Source organism: Perissodus microlepis, chromosome 14 (assembly GCF_051167445.1).
Source record: "Perissodus microlepis isolate ML-2025 ecotype Zambia chromosome 14, ASM5116744v1, whole genome shotgun sequence".
In the NCBI taxonomy this organism is placed as follows: Eukaryota; Metazoa; Chordata; class Actinopteri; order Cichliformes; family Cichlidae; genus Perissodus; species Perissodus microlepis.
The window spans coordinates 5,010,951-5,029,646 of NC_140474.1; the positions used below are offsets into that span (position 1 = coordinate 5,010,951).

The 18,696-nt window shown below is 41.8% G+C and overlaps 1 protein-coding gene across 1 annotated transcript in view; it reads left to right on the plus strand.

The window, feature by feature from the left end:
* map4k1 (mitogen-activated protein kinase kinase kinase kinase 1) overlaps positions 1-18,696 on the plus strand; it is a 42,487-nt gene that overhangs the window by 16,185 nt on the left and 7,606 nt on the right. Inside the window, exons 3-24 of the mRNA XM_084950015.1 lie at positions 2,381-2,471; positions 2,557-2,621; positions 4,312-4,367; positions 5,645-5,692; positions 6,186-6,228; positions 6,557-6,629; positions 9,372-9,503; positions 11,602-11,664; positions 11,864-11,945; positions 12,268-12,384; positions 12,477-12,558; positions 13,195-13,247; positions 13,543-13,589; positions 13,678-13,722; positions 14,139-14,159; positions 14,241-14,286; positions 15,189-15,342; positions 15,547-15,647; positions 15,961-16,002; positions 17,259-17,337; positions 17,430-17,506; positions 18,460-18,520. Of these exons, the coding sequence (XP_084806141.1) occupies positions 2,381-2,471; positions 2,557-2,621; positions 4,312-4,367; positions 5,645-5,692; positions 6,186-6,228; positions 6,557-6,629; positions 9,372-9,503; positions 11,602-11,664; positions 11,864-11,945; positions 12,268-12,384; positions 12,477-12,558; positions 13,195-13,247; positions 13,543-13,589; positions 13,678-13,722; positions 14,139-14,159; positions 14,241-14,286; positions 15,189-15,342; positions 15,547-15,647; positions 15,961-16,002; positions 17,259-17,337; positions 17,430-17,506; positions 18,460-18,520 (1,578 nt within the window). The remainder of the gene's footprint in view (positions 1-2,380; positions 2,472-2,556; positions 2,622-4,311; positions 4,368-5,644; positions 5,693-6,185; positions 6,229-6,556; positions 6,630-9,371; positions 9,504-11,601; positions 11,665-11,863; positions 11,946-12,267; positions 12,385-12,476; positions 12,559-13,194; positions 13,248-13,542; positions 13,590-13,677; positions 13,723-14,138; positions 14,160-14,240; positions 14,287-15,188; positions 15,343-15,546; positions 15,648-15,960; positions 16,003-17,258; positions 17,338-17,429; positions 17,507-18,459; positions 18,521-18,696) is intronic.

Consider the following 18,696-nt stretch of genomic DNA (forward strand, 5'->3'; position numbering starts at 1 on the left):
AGTAGTCACCGAATATTTTTGCGATTAGTCGACTAATCAGATCATCATCCATTGGACGTAAAACGTACAGCTTATTGCACCAGTAGCATCTGCTCTTATATAACTATCATTAGCTTACAGCTTTAAGTGTTTAAGGTATGTGTTAACTAAAAATAACGACAAGGTGATAGTTTATTAAATTTTAATGAAATTTGCAGATTGTCTCGGTGGAGTTGAATAAACTCAGCCATCTGCTCCTTGCTATCTAAAATATAACAGGACACCGGAGTATATTCTTGAGCCTTGAACCCCGGCTAGCTATCGAGCTAGTGGGTAACAGACGCTTTTGAAAATATGTGGTGTCTAAATCTGGGACTCTCCGCCATTTGACCTTAGAACTGAAGAAGCTTCTCGGATGAGAGGTGAAACGTCTTCTAGCAACAACGATGACCTGGATGACTGAGAACCTTCACAGACATGTGGTGTCTTGATAAACTGAGCAGATATTTGAAGTTTACACAGTTACATTCTCGCTTGAAAATATGTTAAACGTTTATTTTGTGACCCAGAAAGAATAATAAGAGTAACTAACTAGCTGCCGCCATTGTTGGAAACTGAGCAGGGCCGCGCTATGAATTCTGGGATAGGTTGGGCCACGAAGGATACACCCGACCCATCCTTCAAATCTGGGGAAATGAAGGGCGCATTTGTCGGAGTCTTCGAATTTGGACAGTCTTCGTCGTGTCGCTGTAACATAATCGGCCTACAAATGCAGGCACAGGAGGATGCGGTTCCTGAATTTGGACACAGCTATGACACCGGACACAGCTTCTTCTTCTTCGGGGTTTAACGGCAGCTGGCATCCTTGTACATGCAGTGCTGCCATCTTCTGTTTCAGTCCGTGATTACACTCTTAAATCCTACTACTTATTCCTGCGTCTTTTGGGATCTTACAAAGCTTCAAACGACATGTCGACTATTAAATTAGTCGTCGGCGATTTTGACAGTCGACGTAATCGCGACTAGTTGACTAATCGTGGCAGCCCTAACTCCAGCACTTTCATTCTTTTGATTTTCAGCCGTTCTGTTGTAGATTGAGGTCGCTCTCTTGTTGCATGACCCAATTTTGGCCGGGCTTTAGCTGTCAGACAGCTACCGATACTTTGCTATAGAAAGGAGTTCACGGTTCACTGCAAGGTGACCAAGTCATGTGGGTGTAAACAAGCCCAAATCATCAGCTCTCCACCCCCGTGTTGACAGCATGAGGTGTTTGTGCTGATGTGCTGTGGTTGGTGTTCCAAACGAAATTGTTCCACAATTGTTTTGTGGTTTGTTCAGATGCCTTTTTTAAGGCTTTCTCTTGCATTTCATATAAACAAGCTGTAATTGTTGTACGGTTGTACTGTTACACGCTAACAGAGGCCTGTAGAGTCCGAGATGATGTCTTGTTGTTGTTTTTTTTAGGTTCTCTGAACATTGCATGACTGACTTTGGGGTGAATTTGCTGGGACGTTCTCTCCTAGAGAGGCCATGGTGTGGCTGTCTGTTCACAACCATTTAATAACCAGAAAATTTCAATTTTATCCTGATTTTTATTATCTGATCACTTTGTGTAAGAGACCTTCTGTCTAGACCTAGTACGCTTCAGTTTTTGCAGTTGCATTATGACAAGTTTGGACCACAGAGATGACATCAGCGTTTTAGCCATCTTTGCTGGGCTGTAGATGTTTGATCTCGTCTATGGACAAAGATAATAAATATTATTTCAGCTTTGTTGCAGCAAAGATCTTGAATTTGTTTTTAATGCAGTGCAATTACTGCGTCCAGTCATCATTGTATTTTGATTAGGGAGGTTTAATTTTACAAAATCGTTGGAGCAACAGTTGGAGCAAACACATAAATCACACATACAGAGGCAGGAAACTGTTAGATTCTACCAGCAACCAAAGAAGGCAGCAGTATGATCATCCTCATTATTTTCCATCAAACGGATGGAAATCATGCCTGATTAGTCTGACCTGCAAAAATGAGAGACCGATTATTTAAGTGTATCAGCTTAAACATTTAAATTTAAATGAAAAATATTGAAAGAAAAACAGAGGGAAAGGATTTGCAGTTTAAAACACGCAGGCAAATGAAAACAGTACAAAAAGCAACATAACACATGCAGAAAACAAATCCCTTTATTTTTTATGTTGTATTTTGGTCAAAACATGATCCACCTGCAGCCAGTTTTGCACAATATAAAGGCAGATCCAGCCCCAATAGCATGACTTATAAACCAAAATGTGCTATTAGGGCTGTGACAATACATGAAAGGTGCCCTCCGACTGCACCTCTGTTTGCGTCTAATGCGGTGGTGATGATAATAAAGACGTGTCTTCTGTGTCTCACCCCACAGAGGACGATTTTTCTATCATCCAGCAGGAAATCATCATCGTAAAGAGCTGCAAGCACCGCAACATCGTGGCATATTATGGCAGCTACATTCGGTGAGATCCCTGTTTCTTGTTCCTTCCTCCCTCCAGTTTTCTTAACCTCGGCGTTAACGCACAGGTCTTCCTTTTCTGTCTGCAGAGCTAACAAACTGTGGATCTGTATGGAGTTCTGCGGCGGAGGCTCCCTCCAGGATATCTACCATGGTGAGTCATGTGACACAAGGTCGGGCTAAAGATGGAAACCAGAGCGTGATAAGATGCAAAAGTGTCTCCGACTGTCAGATAACTGATATAATCCTTTCTGTGTGTAAAAAGAGACAGAAGAGGATATTTTTTCCCACACCCACACTTTCATGCTTTACAAAAAAAGAATAAAAACGGTGCCAGCGTGAGAGTCTCGTTCACGTGTGTCAGTGATTTTCCCTTTCAGTAAATGGACAGATAGCAGCCGAACAGTGAAAACTGTAAAACGTCTGAGTCTTTAACCAGCAAACACAGCCACATTAACCTTTAGTTTAAAATGAAAACAGCGTGCAGAGACTCTGTCCTTCTGGGGTTTTTTCTCAGCTGATGATGGAAAATTGACTGGTGCTTAGAGAACCCAGCTTTACTGGCACGTTGGACCAGCAGTAGCTGGGTTTGACATTAAAAAAAAGATATTGAAATTAACTGACTACACCTGTATTTAGTAATATTTTGTAATTCACTCTTAATGCTAAGAAGTGCCTTTCAACACACCTTTTAGAAAACAACTAAAGGGTCCAGCGTCTGACCCAAAGAGCAGCATGTGGACTAGATAAGCTCCGCCTCCTGAGCCACAGCCATGGCTCATTCATCACAGAGGGCAGAGCAGAGCTGCGAGCACGAACATGATGCTTGTCTTTGTATTCTGATTACATTTATTATAAATCTGAAATACTGATAATATTTATTTGTAATGAGCAGTTGTGGCTCAGGAGCTAGAGGGCATTTCATGCTACGTTAAAAGTCACAGGTTCAATTTCTTCAATTGTCTTTGGGCACGACATTGAACCCCCAATTTTGTGTGTGTGCAGTGAGTACAAAGCTTTTTATGGCAGAGAATAAAGAGAAGTGTGAATGGGGAAAGGTGGCTTGGCTTAAAGTGAGAGTAGAAAAGTGTTAAATATTAAGTATTAGATGGATGGAAAGCTATTCACAATCAGTCTGACCATCATCAATGTCAGAGACACACAGACATGTACAATACTTTACATAGCATGTGAATATTTAACCAGTTATACCCAAAATATTCAACCGAAGAATACACGAGGTTTAGAAAACCTGTAGACGTCTTGAAAGTCGCCTTACTAGCACTTTTAAAAAGATTAAGGAGGGCAGTTTTTTATAAATATGAGTGTGAGGCCGCCTTAACAATACCACAATTTATAACGGGGTTATAGCTGATTTACAACAAAAGATCCACGAGCGTGAAAGCTTGAGGCTTTCAGACATCCTGCACAGGCAGCTGGGTTTATTCTGCTTCTTAACAAGGACAAATTTCTGCACGAAAGGCCAAAACAGTCCTGAATACAGAAGCACTGTGACAGCTACAGATCCACAGGTATTAACGGCGCACTGAAGTCTTTGTGAAAGCATTAAAAATCTTAAAAGGAAATGACAGTTCAGATCGTTTCCCTACACTGAGCATCGTGATATCTTTTTTTAAGATGTGTCTTTGTGCTTGTTTGTAGTGAAGCTGGTCAGAAATGTTCTGAAAACCAGAAATATCTTTTTTAAATCTGCAGCCTGAATTTAATTCAATTGAATTTAATCATTTGAATCAAAAATGATTGCTAAATTAACCCTTTTCAGCTCTGCGTTGTTCTGTGACTGTTTTGAATCTGTATGTTAAAAACTGCATCATGTTCCACAGTGACGGGTCCTCTGTCCGAGCCACAGATAGCCTACATCTGCAGGGAGATGCTACAGGTAATCACATTCTTTTAAATTTACTGTTTCCTGTTTCCTAAAAACACAGTTTGTTCCTCTTTAGTGCTGACGTGCATTTACTAAATAAAAATATTAAGTAGTCATACCTGTAAATACTTGTGTTTACTGGGTTTTCTGACCATCTCACAGCAGCCTCGTATTTTCTGTTTCTCTGAGGAAAATATATGCATTGTCTGGTACGGGAGACAGCTTAGTTTGTATATGCCTGAAGCTGGCAAACCTGGCAACCCACAACATGCATAGAGAGCTTCTCCTGTTTTAATGGCAGGAGAAGCTGGAGCTCCAGGAGAAAGCTGAAAAAGTCCAGGCTGAGTTTGAACTGCTGTGAGGCAACGTGTTATTGTGTAAAGGTCATCGGCCAGCGGCAGTTATGCTGATTAAAGAATTAAAGAGTTGTTTGGAAAGGAAAAAAAGGGTAGTTCCAGTTCTTGGATGTTCATCTAACTGCTGAATGAAGCCTTGTGTAAAAAAAAAAAAAACAGAACAAATTAAAATAAATGATGGGAAGTCGAGCGATATCCCAGCCGACGTGGATTACGCATTGACGTCATTTGTTCAGTCAGACCCGGTCGCGGTATGACTGCAAAAACTGCATCGCAAACGTAGAGATGCTGATGGAGCCTTTCAGTCACACCAAATACAGGAAGCAAATAACTGTCAACTAATCGGGTTGTGGAATGACTGTGAGTCGACCACCACATGACATCCAACCCACATACACACAGCAGTATGACCTCTGTTTTCACTGAGACATCAGCTGTTCAGGCCTCACAGCAACTTTTATTTTCATCAGTTTCTTGTTGTTCTAAATGTTGAGAAGAGACATCAAAATGTTTGCTGGCATCGGGTAAATTATACAGATATCCACAGTTTTCACCCTTGTGGGGCCTTTGAATCATATGTTAAAGCACAAACGATGCCTCTTTGCAACCGTTGCGAGGTAGACAACGAGCTACAAAATAATTGATATAAAACAAATCGTCCCCTAAACCAGACAAACGTCACAGGTGTGTGAAATGAGTGCACAGGCTGTCTCCAAAATGCAACACTGAAAAAGGAAACTACACTTCAGTAACTTCAGTCCTACTGTACACAGTGTGTCACCAGTCTCATTTTACACAGCAGTGGTTTCCTGATGGTTAAACTAGAGCATTTAGAGGAATTTTTAATCCCGTCAGAGTCTATCAAGTGTAAATGTTATCAGGTTGAATTAAAGGCTTTTATTTTGTTGTGTGTGTGTGTGTGTGTGTGCGCAGGGCCTGGAGTACCTGCATGCAGAGAGGAAAATCCACAGAGATATTAAGGTGAGCGAAATGTGATGTGAGATTTTTATTCTTTGTTTTTTGTTCCCCCCATGTTGCTTATTTTGTGGGAGAGCACATTACACCTCAGCAGATGAAGCTTGCAGACTGGAAAAACTGGGTCAGTGCGGTGACAGAGAAGAAGATGTAAACAAGGCCAACGTTGTCCTTAAGATTTGGGTTCATGGTAGCCCTAAAAAATATTATTATTATTTTAATCGTAGCAGCTCAGTGATGTAATTTGAAAGAAAGCAAAAGTTCTTCATGTTAAAAAACCAACAAACAAAAGTTAGGAACTATAAACTGCATTAGTCAGAACAGACGCTATAAAAATACATTCTTAAATGAAGCTGAATGAATCTTGTGCGTGTTTTTTTTATTTCCATCCTGTGTGGGTTCAGTTAAAGATCACTGAGTGGGTAAAGAAGACTTTTTTAAATATATAGAAGAAGATGTTTTTGTGTTGATGTTTTATCTCGCCCTCTTTTCCTTTCAGGGTGCCAACATCCTCCTCAACGATCAGGGCGAGGTCAAGTTGGGTAAGTGGAAGTTTGCACTGTCTGCTTTGCACTGTACCGGCATGGTTAGCATGACTCATTCACCGCAAAAAGAGACGTTCTTACAACGATATCTCCCCTGTCGTGTTTACTGAAGAACCAAATCATGAATTAGATCTCTGAATTTTCACCTGATTTGCTGAAAGCACAAACATGTCAGAGATTGCGCTCTTAGTTTTTGAAGCATTTCGCAGCAACTCTGAAATAAATAACTTGGTGAGTCTCATTTTAGTCACTGAAATATATGAACACGTGTTTAATTTGTGGTTATTTTGGCATTTATTGATGTTTTCTTTCCTCTGTTGTGCAGCTGATTTTGGGATCTCAGCTCAGATCACGGCCACGCTCGCTCGCAGGATGTCCTTCATCGGGACGCCGTATTGGTAAGATCAAAACTCTGACGTCGTTCAGCTTTTATCCCTTTCCACTACAAAACTGATCATTTAGACCACCCACCACTTTATTAGGTACACTTTTCGAGACCTGGGTCAGAGCTGCCTTAGTTCTTCATGTCATAGATTCAACAAAGTGCTGCAAACATTCCTGAGAGTTTAATCACATAGTATCATAGCATCGCATAGTTGCAGATTGGTTGGCTGCACGTCAATGATGATCTGGTGACTCATGAGATCAGGTGAGTGTGGTCACCTGATCTGAGTACAGTGACCTAATTGTCATGTTCGAAAAACCAGTTTACCATCAGAAGTCGGTACACTGTTATCGTTAAGAGAAATACTCAGGTAGACTGTGGTGTTGCTTAGATGCTACTAAGAGGTCCACAGCATGAGCAGCAGCACCCTGGCAGGATGGGTCCCTGCGTTCACGTCGCTTATGCTAAACCCTGACCCGACCATCTGACTTTTACAACAGAAACTGAGACTCATCAGTTCAGGCGACGTTTTTCTGATCTTCTGATGTTCAGTTTTGGTGAGCCAGTGTGAACTGTAGCTAACAACAGGAAATTCACACCTGGTGGTTGTGGTCTTCTGCTGCAGCCTATCTGCTTCTGCGTATCTTAGTTATACTTTTGTCTTCCTTCATCTCGAAGCAGCCTGCCCATTCTCTTCTGACTTCTGGCATTTTTACCCAGAGAGCTGATGCCACTGGAAACGCTCTCATTTTTAGACCCTTCCTCTGTAAGCTCTGCAGATAGTTGTGCAGGAAAATCCCTGAAAATCATCAGTTTGTGAAACACTCAGAGCAGCCCGTGTGGCACAAACAGCTGTGGCACATCCAGAGTCACTTAAATCAGCGGTCCCCATCCTTTTTTGCATCACGGACCGGTATATGTCCAACAATATTTTCACGGTGTCACATGAAAATATATAAGGTGTCGCGGATAAATACAACAAAATAAAACCAGTACCGGTACCAAAAAAAAAGAAGATTTATTCATAACACATGGGAACAGACCCAGGGAAACCGAGTTAACGATAAAAAAATAACGATAAAAACCCTGAAAACCATACATTTCACACCCGAGCCTCAACTCTCGCAGCCCGGTACCAAACGACTCCGTCCGTGGCCCAAAGGTTCGGGACCACCGACTTAAATCACCTTGAACTTCAACAGGTCGTGTTAATCGTGTCTACATGCCTCAGTGCACTGAGTTGGCAAGCTGGACAGCGTGGAGTGCCACGACTTTAACTAGAGCTATTAAGCTGCATTTATAAACTGTATGAGTACAACAGCACAGGTATTTGTTATTACATGATATACAAACATCATCAAGGACAGCTTCCATCCTGGTGCATCAGCACAAAGACCCACAGACTCAAGAATAGTTTCTTCACAAAAGCCCGAAACACCCTGAACTCACACATGCACTGACAACACAGCTCCACCCCCAACCCAAGGTCTTCCCTCTATACACAGACTCACAACTACCACCACCACTGTGCAATACTTAATTTACATGCAATAACCCAGACTGTAAATATTTAACACAATTTTTTCTTCACAATTTGTATATTTGTACATTTTCTATTTTTTGAATAATGTTCATATGTATATAGTGCTGCAGAACTTTGCACCTCACCCCCCTTTCTTTTCCCACATGTCTGCACTGAGTAGGAGATGCTCTGTATCTAATTGTGCATGTGTATAATGACAATAAAAGGCATTCTATTCTGTTCTATTCTATTCTAATTAGTGCTGAGTAACGGGCTAATAAAGTACCACAGTTTCATTTGCTAAAACTAAAGCACAAACCTCTTGGATGGTCTGTACAACACAGCAAGTTATATTATTATTCAGGTCACTGCATTAGAAAAGCAACAGCACAAACACGGCGACGAGATCCAGTTCAGTGACCAATTAGGTGAGGTGAAGCCTGGCCAACAGTGACTGGCTACAGGTGACTCATTTGGGACACCTGCCAAGCAGCCAAGGAGCCACACTGATCACACCGCTGCCTGTAAAGCAAAATGCAGATGTGTTTCTGTCTGCAGAGGCACAGCTTTTTGCACCGGGTTGTGAACATGTTTGTCTATGAGGAACTGCATGGCCGTGCACGCGCTTCATTTCTCAGCCGCTACTCAAGTCCGATCGAGAATGTAAACCGGTGACGATTAATTGTTAATTGATTTACTGATTTTCGAGCTAGTCTCGCTGCGGCGTTTCCGCTCCTCTCTGCTTTCCGACCGCTCTGAGCTCTCGGTCTAACGTTCCATTAAAAGGCGCTACAGCTTGTGGCTGGCCACACTGAGTCACTGCACAGCGTACGGCATATATCGCTGACATTTCTTCATGCTGCTTTAGCCAAGAATCTTTTATACCGTTTGCCCTTTATAACGCTGCAGTGTTCTTGGATGATTTAATGTTGTTTTTATGCCGTGTGGGTGTTCTGACCTCGTGGTAATGACAGTTACTAATTACATAGGCAACTTCTAACAACCGCAAACACCCACCTGTGTACCCGTGTGGTTCACTCAACCCCCACGTCAAACGTCTGGAGCCGCAAGACACTTCACTAATTATTTTGGTAGATATTCTCATTAAGCGTGCAGTGTAAGCCTGACACAGTGACAGTCTGTCTGTATCACTGTAACCGTCCCGCCTTCTTTCCCCTCTTTGTTTTGTATTTGTGTTAAAAACACTTGCTGCTGTATCCCTCCTGTCCTCAGGATGGCCCCAGAGGTCGCAGCTGTGGAGATTAAAGGCGGGTACAATGAACTTTGTGACATCTGGTCTGTGGGCATCACAGCCATCGAGCTGGCAGAGCTGCAGCCTCCAATGTTTGATGTCCACCCACTGAGGTAAACGCACACCGAAAGACACGACTCACATGCCCGAGCACGTGTACACTGCTGTACCCACACACAGACACACTATGAGGCCTTGCAGCCTCCATCTTTAATTTATTTAACCACATCAAGGATGTTTCCTGTTGCTACCATAACAATATTTCAGGTCAGTGCTGGAGATGTTTATATTTCACACAGGAAGTCCCTTTCCTGACTCCCTGATCTGTGAGCAGAATAGGAATTTGAGACGTTATTCCGATTATTCCATCACGGGTCCGACTGATTCTGCTGACTCTGTCCCTCTCCTTTATTTAATTTAAGGGCAATGCAATTTCCATCACATTATTGCTTCTTTAATACTCTCTATTTTATTTTCCTATAACTAACCTCGGTTTTCACCTGATGCACAGGTTTGTATGTAAAGGTCAGTTCATGCAAATTATGTTCTTCTGCACTTACAGCTGAGGCCTTAAAACGTTGCAGTCATCTTGCCTGCTTAACCAGATCTTTGAAGAGACGCTTCTGCAGAGGCAATATTTTTTCCATTTGCTATCGACAGCGTTAGATATCTGATCTTATTTCATCCTGAAGGCTGAACCCTCGTTCTGCTGGCAAACTCGAGTTACCAGCATCGTTTCAGCCTGACTTTGAGAGAATATTTCTAACAGGGAAAAGTTGTGAAGTCACCAGAAGTCTCTGAATTTCAAACCTTCTGATCCTGCAAGCACCGAGGTTATCGTAGTGTACTAAAGCCACGTGTAAAAGACCTTTAGCAGATGTCCACATCGATAACTCAAATTAAAACAAAAGCTAAAAAAAATCAAACCACAATATTACTGAAAATAAACTTGAATTAAATTAAAATATAGAAATAATGTCCTCAGTTTTGGTCACATTTAACGGCCCGGCCTGACGAGGCTTCGGTGTTTGCTGAGACTTAAATGTCACCGAGAGTCTGCTGCCGTGTTTCTGCTGTGATGCTTCTTCTGAACTTCTCAGATTTCACCTTTGTGTTATTATAATGTGTGTTGTGTATTTTACAAATACACAACACACATTATAATAAGAAAAGGATTTAAACTAGCAACAAAAAATAACACAACAAAGTGAAACTAACTGAAACTATATTCATTAAAAAAATTCAAAACTAAATGGAAATAAATATTAATCACGCTCATTGACGGAGAGGAAATCCTTCACTATGAGCTGCTTCTGAACCTCAAACTCAGTAGAGCTCACACAAACAGTCCAACACCGCAGTAAAAGACTCTGTGTATGTTTAATGTCACATTTTGAAACAGACGGATCACAGACGCCTTCACATGTTTCTCATTGTTCCTAAAAATTAAGGCCAAATATCTCTTGTCATTGTGGGTAAGAAACAGTTTTCAGAGAACAATTTAATCGGTGAGAACTTCACCAGAAGCAATATTGTTGCAGGCTTTAAAAAAAAAGAAGAGGAGGCTGTCTGCATCTGTGCTGCAGGTTCCTGCAAAGCAGAGAAAGCTGAAAAAGTCCAAGTTGAAAGGAAGTCGCTGGTGTTAAAGATAAAGGCATGGTGCTTTTTTTTTTTGTTAAGGCGAGTGAGAGATGTGAAGTCATCGAGTCGAATCACTAGACCGGTTCACATCTCATCATCGTGGGTTTGTAGTCGTATCATCACGCAGTCGTATCAGTCACATCTTACAGGTTTCTCACAGAGCTCACCGCTTACCTGCAGTCAGAGCATATCGACTGACTGCAGGAGGAAAAATATTCCATAAAAGACACACCGAGGATTTCACGCATTGAGCTGTTATCTTGTTGCAATCACACGCGCGCGCATGCGTTTGCAATAAAAATGCTCTGCAGGTCTTTCTCAAGATGTCTGGAAACATGCGTGCACGTGACACACGTCGCCACTCACCTCAAATGTTTCCCCTCGGTACATCGGCATGCATGTGGACACACAGCCGAGCGTGCTGCGTGCGCATGCTGACATTCATAGAAAACATCGAGTGTTTCCACCACCCACATGTACCTGGTTACTCACACACCCTCAGCTGACTCAAACAAACACACCATAAGTCATTCTGTGTGTTTCAATGCTGTGCTCTGTTTCTTCCTGTAGAGTGCTGTTTCTCATGTCCAAGAGCGGCTACCAGCCTCCTAAACTGAAGGACAAGTCAAAATGGTAACTAAAAGCCTGCAGCACTGCTGAAACATGTATTATATGTAATCAGCTCGTCATCATCAGGTGCAGCCTTGAATCGTTGTATGCTTAAACATTATATTAACATAACGTAAGCTCTGCCCGTCAGATAACATTATAAATACTGCGTGTGCAGCGAGTGTTGTATTTTCTTGACCTTGCACATGTCTCCCGTCTTCAGGTCTTCCAATTTTTATAACTTTGTGAAGGCCATGCTGGTGAGGAACCCCAAGAAGAGACCGAGCGCCACCAAGATGCTCACAGTCAGTAGTGCTCACTCTCGCGTGATTGTCTTTGGGTTCATTTTGTGTTATTTCTGCATCAGGCTGATCACACGATGTCTACGGCGCCTTAAAAAGTCTCAAAACATACAATGTGTTGTGGAAGATGCCACAACACACTAGCTTTACACCCTTTACACATGCAAATGAGCCCCTCCCTCTTGATTTTTCCATCACACAACCATGATTACTTCCTGTGTCATACGTGGTTAGACCTGGTGCAGGTTTCAAACCATAAAGAATCGCCTGCTTTCTCATTTTTTCTGCTAGCTTGTCCTGATGTCTGTCTCTCTGCTCTCTGCAGCACACCTTTCTGACCCATCAGTGCCTGAACCAGGAGCTGACCCTGGACCTGCTGGAGAAGTACCGACACCCTGAGAAACTGAAGAGCTGCCTGGTCACAGACGATGAAGAGATGGAGGTCAGACTGATGAAGCTCTCTGTCTGTGTGGCGTTCCCGGCCTCGGATGTTTCGTGTTTTGGGGTTAATCGTATGTTTTGCTGTGATTTAAGGTGATTGTTCCTGGATCGTTAAGGAGAATCCAGTCCATCAACAAACACAACAGAGCGGGAAGAACCAACTCTGACATAAGCTGTAAGAAAACAAATATATTTCACTTTGAACTATTTTATTTTATCGTTTGTTCCCAAGTATTCCCTTCCAGGTATCATTTCCTCTTTGGTAAACAAAGAAACACATGTGCACATTTACAACTCACAAGAAGTACATTGCTGGGTACGTTATACTGTGCATAGAAAAGCAAGAGCAGACCAAGACTCAGCACCTCCACCAAGGCTGAAAATTCCCCCCACACTGCATTAACTGTGTCTCTGGATCCAGATTAGGTTTAAATATCCCTGAAAATATCAACATGAGATGCCTGGATTCTTCCTGTTCTTATCATTTGTCTTTATGAAGATATGACACCATATGTCCATTTTCCACAAATCTCAAAAGAGTCAAGAATCCTTCCAAAAGTGTCATCATGCAGATTTGGATCAAAACTCCTCTAAGTTGGACCTCTGATAAAAAGTTCCCACAGATCCTGAAACACATCTTTGGCCGACGTGTGAATGTTTGTGCTTCTCATAGTTTAATTTTCTTGGCCTTTGCCTTGTTAGCTGTGGTCACAGAGTGTTTCACTGATCCTCTGTCTCAGTCCTGTTGCTTGATGATGTTTAAGTTTCTTTGTGGGGAAAAAAATTCTTGTGTTTTTTTGTTTTTGCCCAGTGAATCAGATCTACACTCAGAGGCCCACGAAGACCGACTCACCGACTGTAACTGTGAGTTTATATTAGAGGGCACACGTGCATTATATGTGCTGAATATGCATGCATACAAGTTCTACATCCATATGTACATTGTTAAAAACATACTTTATATGTATTTATATAAAGATCTTTCAGTTACAAGGAGAACTGATCATTTACACCTGGAGAAGAGGCAGAATGTTGATCATATAATCTGTATTCATCCCAGTGAACTGAACATGTTTCCCATTTTAGCTCCTGGTTTTTGTACATTTGGACATTTGCACACTTTCTAATCTGGTTTTGGGTCTGTTTTTTGTTTTTACAGTTAAGGCCATCGATGGGATCGAGTGACAGCAGCAAGAGCCCACCAGGGTATGCAGATCGCACATCAGTCCCACAGTCACATTAAAGCCAGTATGTTATTAAAATGTTGCACCTGTCTGCCCTTTTCCTGTTGCAGGGACCAGGACTCAGAATCAGACGACGACTATGATGATGTGGACATGTAAGAAACATCACTCAGTTTCCTAAGTGAGAAAGAACAGACTGTTGTTTGTCTGCGTTTCCACTGCAGAGAAGACTGCAAAGAGCTTTTTACATTAGTCCTCTGAGGTAGAGACAGATGGACTTCAGTGGACAGATTATTGTCTGTGTGACGGCCGGTACAAACAGTCGTATCTTCCTCCAGGTCATATGGGAAAAATGTGACCCAGTGTAGGTTGCAGGACTTTCACAAGTTTGCTGTGGTTGTCTTCTCTCACTTTAACCAATTAGCGCCAATAATCTCAGTACGTACTTCTATATATCTCAAAAACAACCATATTTCAGCGGAGGTGGACCAAAAAGCCGTGTTTGTCTCTGTATGCAGTAATCAGTGATTTCAGTGAATTTCATTGACACTGTCTGTTTGTCTGTTCTCAGCCCGACGATACAGCCTCCTGGGTAAGCCCAGTAAACACACGCATATTAATGTATTCCCATCATTAACGCAGCAGACTGAACCGACACTCTCTCTGCCGACAGGTTCATAATGCCGCCTGATGAAACGCCGCCTCCTCTTCCTCCGAAGGTGATTATTAAGGCTTGTTGTTTGTTGTTTATTTAACATGTGATTTCTGCTAAAGAGTTATTTTGTTTATTTATTCTTACATGTTAGAATAAATACTAGGTCGAAATGCTGATTATTAATACCAGCCTTTTATCTTTTCAAAATTAAAGCCATTACATAGTTTTTATTTTGTAAATGTTATCTTAGGAGGAAATTTAAAACCCTGAAAGATAGACAGCGCTGTGTGGAGATGTATGCAGTCAGAGTTTTGTTTCACGACTCAGTTCTCGGTTCTCTTTGGATCTCTAGCACAGTTGTAAGTTATTTAGTGGTCTGTTGAACTTGCTCTGAGGCGCTCTCTGGCCTTTTCTGTGTCTTTGTCTAAACGCAGAGTGATATTTTAAAGTGGATCTATTATACTTGTCCTTTTTCTGTCTAAACACATTGTTACAGGCATGGATGTTCATATTAAACATGACCAAAGTTTCTTATAATAAATAACAAATAACAGGCTGCTTTAAATATTCTGTTTCAGACAGTTTTTTCTATTCTTGGCTCTGTTTGATGTCACAGAATGTCCTTGACATGATCGTATTGGGCACAGACTCCAACCACCTACCCTTCAAATCATCTGTTTGTGAGCAGCAGCCAATCAAAAGAAAGTTATCTTAAAGGGGGAGGGCCTAAAGCAGCTTGTTTCTGACAGAGGCTGAACTGATGCTGCACCAAGTGTCAGATAAATAAGGATTATTTTGATCATGCAAAGCTACTTTTATATAGCCAAAAAAAATATAGACATGGAAGCTGGCATAAGAGATTTCCCTTTAAAATATTATGATTCAAAGATGAAAACTGCAGAAAACGCTCATCAGTCATTTTACCAAAAGTCTTTTGTGCCTGATTTTTTTTTTTTTTTTGTGCAGCCCAAACAACGAACCAGCTCAGAGGAAAGCATGGCGGCAGAAGACGATCGAACAAGAAAGCTGACCTCTCTGTGCGCCCCCACCCCGCTCATAAGGACGTCCAGCGGGACGCACGTCCGGCCCACACCACAACCACGAACTACACGACACTCAGGTGAGCGTCAAATGTGCTGCAGTGTTTCTGCACAAGTCACCTGCTCAGCCAACTGAGCTGTAGCAGCAAGATGTTAATATCGAAGCATATTTTATATGACGTGCAAATTATCAGTCCATTTTCTTATTATTCTGTGTGTGTGTGTGTGTGTGTGTGTGTGTGTGTGTGTGTGTGTGTGTGTGTGTGTGTGTGTGTGTGTTCCAGACCCTGCATCCTTACCTCTCCAGTTTAATGAGCCCCCACCTGACCTCCTTCCTCCTGAACTTCCCCCTAAAGGCATACGCAGACGGCAGCCAACAACAAAGGTAAGGCGAGGGGAGGATGACATTTCTTTTGCGCTTTCAAACAGTGTAACATTGTGCCCGTCCACTTCTTAGAATAACTGTGTCCAGAACACAGAAATAATGTCCAGATCAGAACAAACTGCCCTTTTTGAGGAAGCAGTTCAGTGACAGCCTGGCAGAAGATGATTTTTCTGACAGTCATGGAGGAAACTGAGCCGCACATCTTCCCATTTCCCTATTCCCAGTTATCCAAGTCTTCTCTGCTGCCTCACAGTGCGACTGCATCCTGACACAGTTATCGTCATCATCATCATATTTTTCTTTCTGTTTGCAGGATCATCCTGAGTGTGCCAGCCCCGTCCTGAAGAAACCTCCTGTGAGTTTCTCCTCCCTGCACATCAGCTCTTTGCTGAGCGTCTCAGATTTTTGATGTTTTAAGTTTATGTTTCAAGCGAAGCGATGAACAGCATAAATTCATCGGTAGAATTTTAATATTGCAATTTTATAGACGAGTGTTAAAAATCAAAGGGGACCTTTTATGTTTGTCCTTAATTCCTGTCATATATACATACGTGTTACTTTGGCAGATGTTTCTATTAAATATGGCCAAAGTTGTAAAAAATGAGTTTGGCTTACTTGCAAGTATGTCCCTGTGAGGCAAACGCTCAGGTTTCAGACTGCTTTAAACACTCAGATTCAGATAGTTCTCGCTGGTCCTGCTCTGTATGACATCAGAGACACACAAAAGGTATTCGAGCCTTCTGTTTAACTAAATGCAGCCAATCAGAAATCCGAATAAAGACACAGGAACTCTTCAGCTGAAGGGGATGCCACCTCCTTGTGGCTTGAATGGTTAGGCACACTTGGGACACCATATTGTGAGAATGCAGTGATGTGTGCAGCACCCCACCCAGCCCTTTTGGTTCTTTGCCTTTTATTGTTTATTCCTCACAGTTTAAGGCAAAGTGAGAAAAGGAGAGGCAGAAAGCAGGGAGGTCACTCCCAGCAAGCCTGAATATTTTTTTGAAATCAGCATCGATTTTCATTTCAAAACGGTGCAGAACTCCTGGGCCTAAAAGGCTGCATCAAAACCACCAGGATATGCTAAATAAGGGTTATTTTGAGCTGTGAATCATGCAAAGCGACTCTAGAGAAAGCCCAAGAATAAAATACAAATAAGCAAAATATGCCCTGTTAAAAGAATTTAATAAAAAATAATATATGAAACAAATAGCAAGCATGGAAAATAAAACTGTTCAAAATGTGTGCAAGTAACACGTCATCACATCCATGTAAAGTCCACATAAACTATAGTTTACTTTAGAGATGAAATGTTCAAGGCTTCTACATAGAGTAATAACATTTAAAGGTGAAGTAAAACTCAGACTTCGTGGTACGTTTGGGTCTTATTCCACAGCTGCTTTTGCTTTCCTTCTCTAAATGTCACTCCTCTGTGATCCTGTGGTCTTAAAACCTCTTCGACCTTTAACGCTGAAGGAGTAACCATTCAGTGGGCGTGTTGTAGGTGTTTGTTTTGTAAGATTCTTTCAGTGGTTTGAAATCATGTCTACTGCAGAGAGGACAGCGTGAATAATTTAATGCCTTTCCCTCCCTCTCTCGCTCTTTCTGCAGGTCTACTTTAAAAAGATCTTTCACGGCTGTCCTCTTAAAATAAACTGCTCCACGACCTGGGAGAACCCCACCTCTAAAGGTTGTATGACAGAAAGACGAGCTCAGAACATTCTCCACTTTGCCACCTTAAACTTCTGTCTGACCTGCCTGTGCTTGCTGTCCCTCCCTCAGACCAGCATCTGATCCTGGGGGCAGAGGAAGGGATCTACACCCTGAACCTCAATGGCTCTGAGGCCACGATGGAGCTGGTAAGCCATTTATCTACTTTAACAAAGTTTTCAAAAAAGGCAAAAAGACTCAAGTGACCCTAAAAGAGACTGTTGGGTTTGGTTTAGTTGCTATTGTCGTTTCAGCCTGATTGTCCTCCTTGAGTAGTCATGCAGAGGCCTGCGCTACAGAGCAGGCTTTGGGGCTCAGCAGGTTAACCTCTGGGCTTTATGAGGTTTTTATGAGGTTTTATCTATAGTGGTTCCCTTCTTACTCGGGTAATTCCCCACCGTAACTTGTGCTGCATACCTGACCAGTGCAGGAGATTAACAGGTATAAAATGTACCAGCCAGTTCCCTGGTAATCAGTGTCTGGTGGATCAGTGCAAAGATAGTAAAAGGTCTAAGTCAAAGGAGCTTGCAAAGAAGCTCCAAGAACTGAAGAAGCTTCTCGGATGGGAGGTGAAACGTCTTCAAGCAACTTAAAGAAGTCCAGACGCTTTTCTTTGCAAGCTCCTTTGACTACGATGACCTGGATGACTGAGAACCTTCACAGACATAAAAGGTCTAAGGTTTTAAAAACTTTCCTTCCCAAACAAGCTCCATATAGATTCTTAATAACTTTATTCTTTGCGCTTTTGCTTTCTGGCTTTGAATTTTCAGTTTAGGTTCTCTTTTTGTGAACATTAATAATAAACTCCCAGCCTTCAAAGTATTCAGATTCAGTGTCTGTGACTAAAGAAGGACACATATTGCTGAATGGGCAAAAAGTAGAACCTTGTTTAAATCACTGCATCATGTGTGTGCGTGTGTTACCATTATTATCCTCATTAATGTGGTATTTCAGTTAGTTCCTTCCTTCTGCATTGAGTTAAACGAATCACACTTTATCAAAAAGGCTTTTCCGTAAGTGGCCTGAATATAAAAAAGCTGACAAGCTATTACATAAATAAATGAATGAATGAATGAATGAATGGTTCTTCTTTCTCTTCCAGTTGTATCCTGGGAAGTGTACCTGGGTGTACACCAGTAACAACGTCCTCATGTCTGTATCAGGTAAAGCAGATCCTCATTTACCTGGTTGTCTGTAGTAAGACTCACACTTGTTGCTGTGGACCTCATTGCTCATTTCTAAGATTTTCAGGGCCGAGTACAATAACCTCAGTTTTATCTGAATTTAGAAGCAGAAAGTTAGCGGCCATCCAGATTTTTATGTCTTTAAGACATTCCTG